Below are 12,901 nucleotides of genomic sequence, written 5' to 3'. Positions count from 1 at the left end.
GCCATCAACCCCTGACTCCCGCGATGTCTCCTCGGCGCCAATCGCGGTACCTGGGCACCGACAAGGGCTGTCAACGCTACCGATGCCACAGCATCGGGTCGCCTCTCTCCGCACTCGAAAGTCGCCCGCGATCCAGAGTGCCATCCACTTTCGGCGCACCCTTGCTCAAGAATCTGCCGGGGCAGAGGCCAACAGGCGAGGCTTTGCCAATAACTGCGGGACGTTATTTCGGCGACCAGCAAGACGAGCGACTGTTGCATGTCGAGGATGGCAATGTCGTGGCTCGTCATCACTTTTCGCACCTCGGCTAACGAGGCGCGGTCGTTCGTGATTATCCACCAAGCCTACCCTGACCCGTGGAGGCGAGGGCGGCTGCCAACGTAGAGGAACCCACCGGGGGGGTGCGGATCTGATGATACAATAGCTGATCACCGTGGCCCCGTTGCTTACAGATATTCGCCGAGTGGCGGTGCGATGCCAAAATCTATTGTTGGGGCCTCCATACACCTCTTTCAGGACTTTGGTCCGAGATCCGCGCCCCGTGCCCTGAGATGCGTGGAGGGAGCTCCCGAGGCTAGGAACCCTAAAAATGTGAGGAAACTTTGGTAAACATTGGACAGGCTCGCGGCTTGTTTGACAACAGCTGGCCCGGAGTTGAACCCCTTCTGTGCAAATCGTACCCGGATGCTTCCATCCTCATTCCACGCAGGGATTGTGGAAGCTTTTGGCTGCGGTTTGAGGTTCGACACACGCGAGCACGGACGTCAACGGGAGGGCCGAGTAGGATGTTTTACAGGCAGTATCATGCGCCGGTTTGGCTTTTTGACATCATGCAGGTCACCCCATGGACGGGGAGCACGTTCGATCATGCTCTGCATGATCAACTAGGCGAATTGGAGGCGCCAGATCTGTAAATTTGATTTCCAATGAGGCGGTGACCATCTGAATCAGGGTGCGCGAGTTCTAAGGGGGACTACGTGTCCCCTGGCCGCGGCACCCAAGGGTCTCTCGCCTAATCCTCTGCAATTACATCCTCACAGGGTCTACCACTGATCAGGAATGCCAGGCCTGGGTCTTTTTCTCGAATAGTATTGACCTCACCAATAGCGATTTCGTGGGTCCTGCATTCCTCCGAAGATCACCCTGGCAGACCCGCCGGACTGAGCCACCCAAGAGAGCCCACCTCTCTCGACCCCGAAAAGAATGACGAGGCGTGAGCCGCAGGGCAGCCCTGGGGCTGCAAGGGCAAGGGCTGACATGGGACGACAAGGGGTCGCATGAATCTGCAGCCCACCGGGACAGATGAGCATGACAACGATCGTGGCAGGGCGAATGCCTGAATGCCCTTACGAATGCCCTAAACCATGGGAATGGTAATATGGCCATGCAGACTGGAATGAAATATTGGCAATAGTATAGACTGTGGGCCTCCCGCGATATTTTGGACGGCGATGAAGGCGGCGATGCGGTTAACGAACCAGGCCTCGGTGGTGTACAAATCCAACCACCCCCACCTGTGTCGTCACCTATCACTGCAGACACGAGCATGGTGGTGCTTGGGTGACGTTGGTGTTCAGCCTTGTTCGCATAGGATGAGTTCTTTTCCTTTTTCTTCTTTCAAGAGGGGGGAGATAATAGTTGACTGCTATTACTGGTAAGTGCAGGTAATTGCACTGGGGAGTGAGGGTATAACCAGCATCGAGACCTGATTCCGGAATTGGTCCTCCTTTGCGAATATCAAATATGACATTTGCCGCGCAACCACAACCCTGTTCAAGCAGTGGTCGTCTCGTATCGTCTGGTCTTTTTTCTCGAGCATTACTTGAGTTGGCAGGTGAGGGAGAGCGTTCTGCGCACTCGATGCTGAACGTGGCGACCTGCAGATAGGCATGCGTGGCACGTGTGCAGTCAGTGAGTGCAGTGCAGTGCAGACACTCTGACAGATAGCGTGATGGCACGATCCATTTTCCAGAAGACGTTACATGGGTGATCAACTTTAATCGGATCGTCAGGACAGGAGTGCGTTGGTGTGTTGGTGCGTGCTTTTCAGCGGGGCCCCTCCTTGTACCGGTACTTTTCCGATTGCCCCCTCTGGCTTTTGGTTGGACTTGGGGGGGGGGGGTTGTTCTACACAGTATTGTGCGAGCCTACTGATGACCAAGCTCCTGAAATAGTTCACTCAGGAAGGGGCCGAGCATCTTCCCGAGGTATATCTCCATCTTGCCGCGTCAGGGTGCAGTCTAAAAAAAACAACCAAAGAAGTGTTTCGAGGTAGGACGATGCTCATGACGGTGCCAATGGCGATGATGCTGAGGCGAAGGTTGGTGTGGGGGCGGCGAGGAACATGGACGAAATCTGAAGAAGTGAAGGGCTGCTGCCGCTGTCTCAAGACGACAGCCGCATGCTGAACTGGGCAAGGCGCGGCCCCTGAAGGCTCGGCGGCTCGGTAAGCTCCGACGTCAGGCACGAGAGCCTCGCCCTCGAGCCCACTGGCTGCCCGTTGGACTGAGAGCTTCACCTTGCGCGAGTCAAGAGTCGCGACGTCTGTAACAAAAGATGGGGCTGACCGACGCTTGTGAAAAGGCAGATGTGCCTATCGGCTGTGCTCAAGTCAGTGTAAGTATATTTGCCCGTTGTGAAGGGCCGGCCGCAGGTCATAGCGAGCATAGATACTCGAGGCACGATGAGATGATAAGGATAAGGACATGTAGTGCAGTGCGGGGTGGGTTTTGGGAGACAAAAGTGGGCACTAGCAGATCAAGGTGTGCTTTCTGCAGTCGGTCTGTTAAACTGGTCTCCGACCGCCGTCATGGCCGATCGCGGGGCGATGCCCCTTGCAATTGCAGGCTCGTTCACGTCAGGTACGAGCTGTGTTAGCTCCTAGCAATTAGTCTATCAATCCAGATCCGTCAGTCCCGAGCGTGAGGCAGTCCTGAAAAAAATCCACCCGCCAGCACTACCTCACCATCAAACTATACCGACAAACCTCTCAGACACCGACCACTCAGCCACTGTTGTCAGTGCAGCGCCACATACATACCCTTGTTGGCCCTGACGAGCATTGAGGAAGCAATCTGGATCGTCACTGGGCATCGTGTGATCGCATGTCCGGCACTTCCGCTCAGGACAGGGCTTCCGGACTCGCCAGTCCCTTCCTCACTTAACCTGCGACGACTGCCTCATCCACGGCGCCAACCACGCCCCACTCCCAGAGACACACAAGCAAACACAAGAGACAGAAACACAACGTTTAGACTTTTTTGACAGCTCCCCACATCGACGTCGGCCACCATGGCTGAGCTCCAGAACGCCAACCCTACCATCATCAACCTGTCTGAGCTCCCCACCAGGAGGCGCCAGAGGCAGGCCCAGCGCCGCCCCGATGACGACCTTGTCAGCTTCTCGCCCAGGCCCCCTCACTGGGAGAAGCTCCTCCATGAGTCCTTTGAGGGCTTCGAGACCAAGTCTGTTTCGGATAGCTCCGATGCTGAGGACCCCATCGACGAGCAGGAAATCTTTGGTATGTGTGTGTGTGAATTTTCTACCAATTGCAACCCTGTGCCCTGCTGCAGTTGCGCCACGCCATCCCCAGAGCCAACAAGTCTTGCCAGTTCTGTTCCATGGCTTTTCCGGTTGCTGCACACTTGGCAAGTCCCGGTTCCTTGATGCTGCCGTTTCCCGGGCAGCACAGCACCTGGTTTCATGGCGCCGATGGCTCTCCCGCGGTTAAGGTTCGGTTTCATTTCTCACTGAGCCAGCCCGGCAGGGTCGAGGTCGCGTTCTAGAACCTGTGGCAGCCACCGGGCATGAAGGGCAAATCATTTGTTTCACAGCTGCCTTCCAGAACATGGAACAGCTGACGTCTCACAGATCTGATCTCCACGATTTCCGATCCGGAGCATCCCCTCACTCTAGGACAGCTCGCCGTTGTCAATCTTCCGGATATCCGCCTTGACCCGCCCCCGGCCCCCGGGGTGGGGCCTAGCCTGGATACCGTGACCACGGTCACGGTCGAGCTGACGCCGACCGTCAACCACTGCAGCCTCGCCACCATCATTGGTCTCGCCGTGCGTGTGCGACTCGAGGCCTGTCTGCCGCCAAACTACAGGGTCGATGTCTGCATGAAGGACGGCTCCCACGCACAGGATGACCAGGTGAACAAGCAGCTCGCTGATAAGGAGCGCGTCGCTGCAGCCCTGGAGAACGACACCCTGAAGCGGACCCTCGACACCATGATGGAGACATGCGTGAGCGGATATGCCAAAGACATTGACTCGGACTGAGTGACATCGATTCTTCGCGTCGATTCGTGCGGGACCAACTCGCTACAAAAGACACTTCACAAGGCGGGAATCCTAGGCACAGCCATGGCCCCGGTGCAGCGTTGCAGGCGTTCAGGATGCCACGTCGCAAGGAAAAGGGGACTGCAACCCAGGCTGCCAGGCAGATGCGAGCCTGGCCTCCCCTCCACTGGCAACTATGCCATCACGAAAAAGCAGGGCATCAATGCTACCGACCTCGAACGTCCTGCCACGCCCATGCGGAGGATCTGCGTCCTGGGCATCCCCCGGCGCGCGGATGGTGGGGTTTCGAATCACCCGCCAAGTTTAAGCTTTTGGCCATGGAAGGCGTCCGCTGTCTGGGCGGCTCAGGAAGATGGGTGTCTGCTGGACATTGTCTGCAGTAGTTTGGACCGGGGCTTGAGTGACGCATGTCGAGCACCAGCTGGCCCAGATTACCGAAAAAGGACCCTTCGAAGAGCGAAGGGCTTTTTCGAAACCTGGGTTGGGGTCTGCGCCATTATGTACCATCCCATTTGGGGGGGGGGGGACAATTGCCAGGCAGCCGGCTCCTCCCTTGAGATCTGATGTACTTTGCATCCGAGCTATGTTAGAGAACTTTGGAGCTGGTTTCTAGAATCCGGCTGCCACAATGCCCAGAAGCTAAACTACTTTCCCGGTATGGTGTGCTCAGCAGGACTGTGAGACCCTTTCCTCTTGGTCTGGTTCTGTGTACGTACACACAATCCCAATGCCCCTAGCTGGGTAGGTTGGGGGGAATCAGCCGCCGAGACAGGCGGGCGAACGGAGAGTGCGAGTGCGAAGGCTGTCTACCGCCTCTGCCAACGTTGTATTGTAGAGACCGCCCACGTCGTACCAAACAACAAGGCAGCATGGTACGCTAGGGACTGCGTTGGGCTCACCCCTCGTGGCATGTCCCGCGATCTCTAACACACCTCGTCGTGGTGTTGTCTAGGTAGTTAGGTAGTATTACACAGCAAGAGGCCTGGCGTGTGTGGATAATAGGCCCAACGTGCTTGGACCTAACGCGGTGCCATGCGGGCTTGTTCCAGGTTTCTGGTCAGGGCCCTTAATAACTCAACGGCTGCGACTCCCCATTGCCCCCCGATCCGATCCCCGGTGTATACTTTCAACACACCTCAGGCGTTTGTCAGCCTGTCAAGTACCGAGAGCCCCATTGACGCCTGGCCCTTTCCCACCTGTTTCCCCACGCTCTCTGCTCACTCGCCTTGCTTGACCTGACCCAGGGGCCTGACTGCGGCCCCTCGAGAGCCTCAAGAGCCGACGGGAAGTTCTTCACCACACCCTCCCCCCAGACGTCCTCCCCCCTCCCGATGTCACATATATCTGAGCGCAGAAATAGCAAATGAAAAAGGAGGTGCGACGACAGGCCAGCAGCAGCAGCATGCACACTCGCAATGCATACTGCGCGCAACTCCCAGCCCTATAGCGGTCACAACACAAGGGGAAAGAAAGCATAACCTGGACCAATCCGACCCGTCAAGTAATCACAGGAGTACTGGACATACTTACCTCGTCTGATGTGTCTGTGTGTGTGCATGGATGTGCTCCATCCCGCCGCCCTCTCCAACCCTCTCGCAAGTGCCATGCCGCGACCGACGAAACTAGCACCATCGAGCAGTCAAGGCAGCCCAGCTCAACATCAGCAAGCTTTCGTTCTGTGCGTCGGCGCTACCGAACGAACAACACACTCGAAGAACGGAAGGGTCTGATCTTCACACTCGGCCTAGAGTCTTACCGCGGATCGACCTCAGATCGCGCGTCTCAGGTTCTTCCAGCCGGCCTTCCTTTGTTCTACCTGCCCTCGCCGGCCTCTGCGCCTCACCCCAGCAGCAGCCCGGTTGAGGGCGGCGAGATGGGTGGGTGGCAGATTTAACTGTGCAGGCGAACGCCCGATAAGGTTTTGCTTGGCGTAGGGTGAACCTTGTGGCACGCAGCTCGAGAGCCCTGCATGGGCATAGCAGCAACGGAGTAGATGTGTACATGAGATACTTCCTTTCGTCCATAGTCTCCCTGTCTCCCTTGCTAGGTGCTTCCAAGGCCTCAACCCCCTTCGATGATATACCCTTTCCCAGCCCCTCACACCCCGGGCCCCAGGGGTCTGTGAGGTATCATTGCGAAACCACCAGATGGGTCCATCCTCTTCTCGGTGCGGTTCGGGGCGTGGGGTAGGTAGGGGAGGCCATATCGCAACTGCCGCCCCGTTGCAGCAATGGACTGCATACAACATGCACACCGACCGCATCGCTTTGTTCGCTTGGGGGGGTGTTCAAGAAGAGAAACAGGGAAGGGGGGGAAATCAAGAAACAAACATACTCTCAGGCGCAAATTAAGCAATATTCCCCGAGGCCGCGGCGAGCAACCGCCTGGGCCCACGTTGTGTGCGGTGTATACTATAGTCTATTCCCTTCATATAGTTGTGATATAGACACCTGACAGATACACGCTGAGCATAAAAAGACACAGCTGACAGACACCCTCCACCGGCCTGGGACAGCCCGGCAGGGAGGATAAATGCGTAGCCTGGAGGAGGATGACGATGGCGCTGGCTCTACTGTGGTAGCATGCAAAAGGCCCTGGCTGGCAGTTGGGCCTAGGCTACCTAGACCTGGGTACACTACACCATCTATCTACCCGGTGCCCCCGTCAGGCAGGCTGGCAGGCCAGCCCTGGGTTCCTCCCCTCCATTCACGTCCAGCCGGCGCCTCCAGAAAATTAAGGTTCTACCTCGGCAGGAAGATCCCTCGATGTACTGTACCTGAGCAGGTAGTCCCCTTCTCTGGACCCCTGGTTTCCCTCTTATTACTCTCTGCGCGACTCCTCTCTCTCTCTCTCTGTGTGTGTATCCCTCAGTCCTAGCCAGCCAGCCTCGCTTGTTTTGCAGCAAGTCTGGGGGTCAGGGGTGGGGAAGCAGGGGAGGGGTTTTGTTCCAGGGGGACCTCCAGCATGGAAGTATGAACTACACAGTAAGTGTGTGTGTGTGGGCGTCAGAAGGGTTGTTTTGTGCTCTGTGTGTTGTTTTTTCCCCGCAAAAGGGAAGAATAGAGAGACTGGGGGGTGGCGCCAAAGCCGCGGCCTTTTCCGATGTCTACTGCATTTTCCAGAAGGAATTCCAGCCATCAGGAACACCCACGCGCGAGCCTTGCTCAAGATGGTCTGGTTTCTCGACACTAGGGAAGCTTCTCTGGCCTGGAACCTTGCAGCAAAGCAACCTGGGGTTTGTGTGGGTGGGGGGGGGGGCGTGTGGGTATGGGTAGGGCAAATGTGTGTGTGTGTGCCCTGCGTGCATCGTCGGTTAAGCAGACAAGACCAGCCAGCAGCCAGCAGGTCAGCCCATTGTGCAAGGCCGTGTAGGGACGGGGGTACATCAAGTAGCGCGGATGTGAGACGAACTCCGACGCCTGCTAGTCACTCTCAGGGTTCGATAACAACGTAGGGCCAGCTCTCGAGCGGGAATTGGCCCGAGGCGATAATGGTAATAAAATCATGGAAACGTGGTGTCAGCCCAGATACTCGGCAGTGTCGTAAATTGCAGGCGGGGGAGGACGGGGTGGTGAGGGGGTGGAGTTTGGAGGAGGACCCGGGGAGGGGAGAGAAGGGGGGGTCTGGGGGCGTGTGTGGCTTGCTGCTCTCCTTGCCCCGTGGCCAGCAGCCTGCATACACCGTACTGTGCTCCGTCCACACCGTCCGTCAGTCGGTCAGTACCTGTACACTCAACCACCTACTACTGTGGTAGTCTTGTGTGCTGTAAGTGGTGCTCCTGGCTACCTCAACACCCACCGCCTGGGCACACAGCAGCCGCGCTATACCACCGAACCGCATTCCTCCCAACTGTCCGTCTCCAGGGGAATGCCTGCCTGTCCAAAGGGCCCAGCCGCCACAGCTATCAACGGCGCTGGCGCCGTGACAGCGGGCCCCTCCCCCCTTCGCCTCGAGAGCATTCGATAGAGCGCTTCGAGTGGTGCGCTTCCGCAAATACTTGGTTCTTCGCGTGCCCACCCACGCTGTCGGCCCTACTTGTGCGGCAGCATCTTCCTGCTTGCCTGCTTGGGGGGGCGCTGGGGGCGTGTTGGAGGAGACATCGCTGATCCCTCCCCGCGTACCTGGGCTGCTGGGTCAGTATAACCAAGGCCCCTAGGCGATTCATTTTGCCACCCGGGGGCCCGATCGGCGAATTTTCCCTTGATACTTAGGCATGGGGTTGAATGTTTTCCCCCACGCGTGTGTGTGTGTGCGGGCTGACGTCCAAGCACACCAGGTAGTCTGTGTATATAGATATGTAGGTACTGTATGCATAGTAACGCTGGCTATATTATATCATTGGGTATGTGTGCTGTGAACTACTTGGCACCAGACGGACCGACTTTGTATGCGCCTGGCGACCATAAATAGTGTCGTCCGTCTCATCTGAAGCCTGGTGGCAACCGCTGGCTGGCATCCGCAGGGTCACATTCATCTGTAACTGGAGACGCGTATCCAGCACATGTCAGTCAACACTTATTAGCACGCTTGCATGCGGAGGCGCTCCCCCTCTTCTGCCTTTGCCAGTGACAGACCACTTCGGCTCCACCGCACAAAGTATCAGGCATGGGCCTGCCTACAGTATAAGTCAGTCACCTGTGTGTGGTAGACTACATCACTGGCATCCCTCAGGCTCAATTCATCTTGGGAGTTGGCCAAACCATGCTGAACTATTCTCCCGGAACTCCACTGCCATGCGACTCCAGACTTTGATTTGCAACACCGGACCGGGAATCTTAAAAACATCACGGCGGCGGCGCCGAATGTCTGTTTGTTTGAAGTATGTTTGTTGTAAACAGGAACACCCCAGCTCTTTCTTGCATTAGATCTCCCCCAGAGTGCCGCCCTCGATCAACTCTTGGTAGAACTCGGGCTCTAAAAATTTGGCAACGGAGACGTCCTCGCTGAGACCCTTCCTCCGGCGGGTCTTTAGGACGAAATCGCGGGCCGTCGCCTGTGCGCTGGCCGGCTGCAAGGGCCTGATGACTATGTCCCTGTCGAGCGGGTCGCCCGGCACGATGCTCCATCTGTCAAATACCAAAGACAGCATGGCGCCCTCTGTGTTGATTCGCAGATCGGTCTCGAATCCGAATGAGTCGATCACGGGTATCAGCCCGCTCACACGATACAACGGGGTGCCTACGATCGGCCCGTCTTGGAGCACGTGTCCCCGCCTCCTCGCCAGCACAGTGTACAACGACGACACGGCGTCCTGGCTTCCCGTCATCGACACCGAGTACATCGGCTCCATCAGGCGCGGGGATGCCATCAGAAACGACGAGTAGCAAGCTCTTCGGGAAGTGGGGATCACCTGCCCTCCTCCCCGGAAAATCGCTTCGTCGGCCAGTGAGATGTCTGTAATCCTGAATTTTGTGTTGCGGATGGCTGCAGGTAACGTTAGCGAGAGATCATACCTGCAGCTATGTGGGCTGCTAACTGCAAAATGATTGTGCGAGAGTGTGACGGCCACGCCAGAAATTGGGTAAAAGAGCTGACGCGAAGGGCTTGGCATGGGATTTAATCTCGTGGCTGCATTCACATGGGTCCGCGGGTACCGTTTCCTCCCCCTCCCCCCACCTAACTAACTGGAGGGGAGAGTGAGCTGACGGCAGCCGCTGACAAGCATGCATGAGACCTCACCGCGCCTCTTCTCACAGCCCGTTACTGGTTTGGGAAGGCGGCCTGAACCCCAGATCGGCTCTTGACCGGCAGTGATAACGGGAGTGGATGAGGAGGGCAGGTGTCAATGACAACCACGCGTACAACAACGAGACCAGAGATAGGAACGAAAGTGGGATGCTTATGCACTTACGTTCTTCACAGAGAGGACCTTCTCGGGTGGCCCAACTGAACCCTTGACGGATTGGTTCTTTTACTGTGTTCAGGAGTCGTTTGTCCACCTGTTCCAGATCCTTGTTAGCGATTCGTCCAGCCGATGCGATGGCTGCCAACGTGCAGACTCTCTGACATCCCAGCGCAAGCCGTCACAGGACGGGGGACTTGGCGGTGGAACTTACCTCGCCAGGGAGAGTATCATCCTGCAAGATATTGGGGCCCATCTCGTCTGGCCCAAAAGCCCAGATGCTTCGGGCTGCCAATCTGTCCCACTCGTACTTGTCCTCGAAGTATTTGGCGATCTTGCGAATCGGCTCCTTGATGCTGACGGCCCCCAGTTCGATGTCCCTCGCGATACCGTCCTCCAGCGGCTCAGCCACCATAGTGATCTTGTTCTTCTTGTTGGGCGTAATGGCATAGCATTTCGTCCGTGATTGTTCGACGACCGTCTCGCAGAACCGAGTCACAGGATCAGAAACCTTTATCTCCATATCCGCGTACAACCGCCGCAGGTCATGCAGCACGCAATCCATGTAGAGCTCGCCCGTGCCCAGAATGATGTGCTCGCCAGACTCCTCGACTTTGGTATTGATCAGAGGGTAGCTCTTGTTGATTTTCCTTATGCCGTCAAGCATCTTTGGAAGCTCAGAAGGATTGATCGGCTCGACTGCGACCTTGAGAACTGACTCTGTGAAATGAGTGACCGGTTTGAAGATGTACGCGTCTTCATCGTCCTCGAACTGCTTGTCGACAATGGTGGCAGTTTTGACAATGGAGTTGTCAACCCCACCGAGGAGAACCCAGTTTCCTGCTGGGACTCCGTCCACGGGAATGTTGTATCTCGTCTCTGCAATCCACACGTCTGATATCCGTGCCACGGCCATGTCTTCCTCGTCATCAAGCGAATAGCCCTCTCCGAGCACGCGGACCTCCGCACCTGGGCGAGCAATGCCACTCATGACACGGCCCAGCGAGTTGAAGCTCTTAGCATCTGACGAATTGAACAGTTTTGTAACGTACACGACCAATGGGCCGTTTTGATCACAGACTTTCATGGACTCCGCAAGCTTCGTATCCAGTGGGCCAGTGTAGTACCGTTCGAGATGCCTTTCAGCTGCCTCAGCGGGCGAAGGAACGTGCTGTACGATCATGTCGACGAATGCCGTGGATGGGCCGAAGAACTGTTCGCAGACCAATTTGAGCAGCACCTTGGCATCTGTCTTGTACTGTGACGGCTTGAGGGCTATTCCGAGCGGGCCCAGGGTTTCCTTCAGCTCCTCTGGATTCTTGCTGATTGTGTGAGAATAGAGCTTGTAGATGGGCTCCAAGATGAAGTTGAGGAAGGACCTCTTGGCCCCTTCCTCAACCGCTTTCCTGGTGAATGAACGCTTCCTTGGGTTGAAGTAGACGTCGCCCCACAGGCGCCGGGCAAATTCTTCTGTGTTGACACCGCCGAAGCTGTCCGAATACATCTTTGCAAACGACTGCAGGGTGAAGCACCAACCCATCTCAGCACAGGCGAAGAGCACGTTGCCCTTCTCGGGGCTTAGCCGCCTCTCCTCTCCCCTCCCCGGTACCGTGTTCTCTATGACGGTGTTGACTTCTTCCACCACGTGCCTCAGCTTGAAGTATGCGTCATTGGGCGGCAACTTGAGCTCCAGAATTAGACGGTCCATCTTGTTGATGATGAGCGTCAGGGGTATGTCTTCCAACACTGCGTGCCTGATGATCTGCTCCGTGTTGACCTGCACGCCTTCGACAACATCAACCACGAGGCAGACACCATCTACCAGTCGTAATGATGCGGCGACCTCGTCCACAAAGTTGACATGGCCAGGTGTGTCGATAACATTGACCAGGTGTGATTTTCCCTTTGTGCTCTGCAGCACGAGGCTCATGGGCGATGCTTTGACGGAAAGACCCCGGTCTCTCTCGACAAGGTGTACGTCGGTGTATCTCATCTGCTCGTCACGGTTCTTGCCTGTGCGCTTCTCCAGTCGGTCGTTGATATCGTGGGTTTCCAGCACCAGCATGTCCATGAACGCCGTCTTGCCGTGGTGGAGGTGTCCTGCTAGTGCCACGTTTCGCGTCTGCTCGGGAAAGTTCATCAGATCTGTCATGAAACTCCTGTCAAAGAAAACAGGCGGCAGGTCGGCCTCTTCCACGGTGAACTTCTTCTGCTCGACAGGGGCAATGATCGGCTCGGTCAGAGGCTGCGCATCCTCCTCTTGCACGAGTGTCTCAACACCTTCTCCGTATACCTGCGCAGCCGTCGGATAGTATTGCTTATCTTCATGGAGTACAACAGCGTTCGATGGGCCATCTGCGATCAAGCAAGTCAGCGAGCAGCGGCGGGCGTCGCATTGTGCCCCAAGGTGGTCACGTACCGTCTACCTCCATGAGCTCCTGACCAGCTGCCCCTTGGTCGTCCTCAGCATACTCGTCATCGTAGACATAGTTATCCGCGCCGACGCCATGCTGGGACTCGTCCTCTGATGCGTCGGCCTCCTCGCCAATAAAATTGCCGAATCTGGGGAGAAACCAATTGTTAGTTGGGAAACGAGAGTCGATTGGGACCGAGGGCTTTCACGTACTCATCGTAGAGGTCATCCATGGCGGCTGTGGTTGTCGGGGGGGAAAGGCCAGGAGGCGGGGATGGGAGACGAGCTGTCAGTTGTTCGCTGGTCGCGCGCTGGTGGGAGAGCTACGCGACTGCTGCTGGA

At 56.7% G+C, this 12,901-nt stretch overlaps 2 protein-coding genes across 2 annotated transcripts; one reads left to right on the top strand and one right to left on the bottom strand.

Annotated features, from left to right (window-relative positions):
- Positions 1 to 2,850: 2,850 nt before the first annotated feature.
- Positions 2,851 to 6,861, top strand: KVR01_010514 (iron-sulfur cluster assembly protein CIA2). Its single transcript, XM_044789946.1, has 2 exons — positions 2,851 to 3,520; positions 3,871 to 6,861. Exons 1-2 carry the CDS (start codon positions 3,292 to 3,294, stop codon positions 4,281 to 4,283), a joined length of 642 nt encoding a protein of 213 aa, XP_044640673.1. The 5' UTR covers positions 2,851 to 3,291; the 3' UTR covers positions 4,284 to 6,861.
- A 2,304-nt stretch (positions 6,862 to 9,165) lies between these two features.
- Positions 9,166 to 12,792, bottom strand: KVR01_010266 (uncharacterized protein; the record flags this gene model as incomplete). Its single annotated transcript, XM_044794786.1, has 5 exons — positions 9,166 to 9,728; positions 10,156 to 10,243; positions 10,361 to 12,501; positions 12,566 to 12,708; positions 12,773 to 12,792. The coding sequence occupies 5 exons, from the start codon at positions 12,790 to 12,792 to the stop codon at positions 9,166 to 9,168; spliced, it is 2,955 nt and encodes a 984-aa protein (XP_044640425.1).
- Between the last annotated feature and the right edge of the window lie 109 nt (positions 12,793 to 12,901).

This window comes from Diaporthe batatas, assembly GCF_019321695.1.
Source record: "Diaporthe batatas strain CRI 302-4 chromosome Unknown Contig00013, whole genome shotgun sequence".
In the NCBI taxonomy this organism is placed as follows: domain Eukaryota; kingdom Fungi; phylum Ascomycota; class Sordariomycetes; order Diaporthales; family Diaporthaceae; genus Diaporthe; species Diaporthe batatas.
The sequence above is the reverse complement of the archived record's forward strand: the minus strand, read 5'-3'. Positions and strand labels throughout refer to the sequence as shown.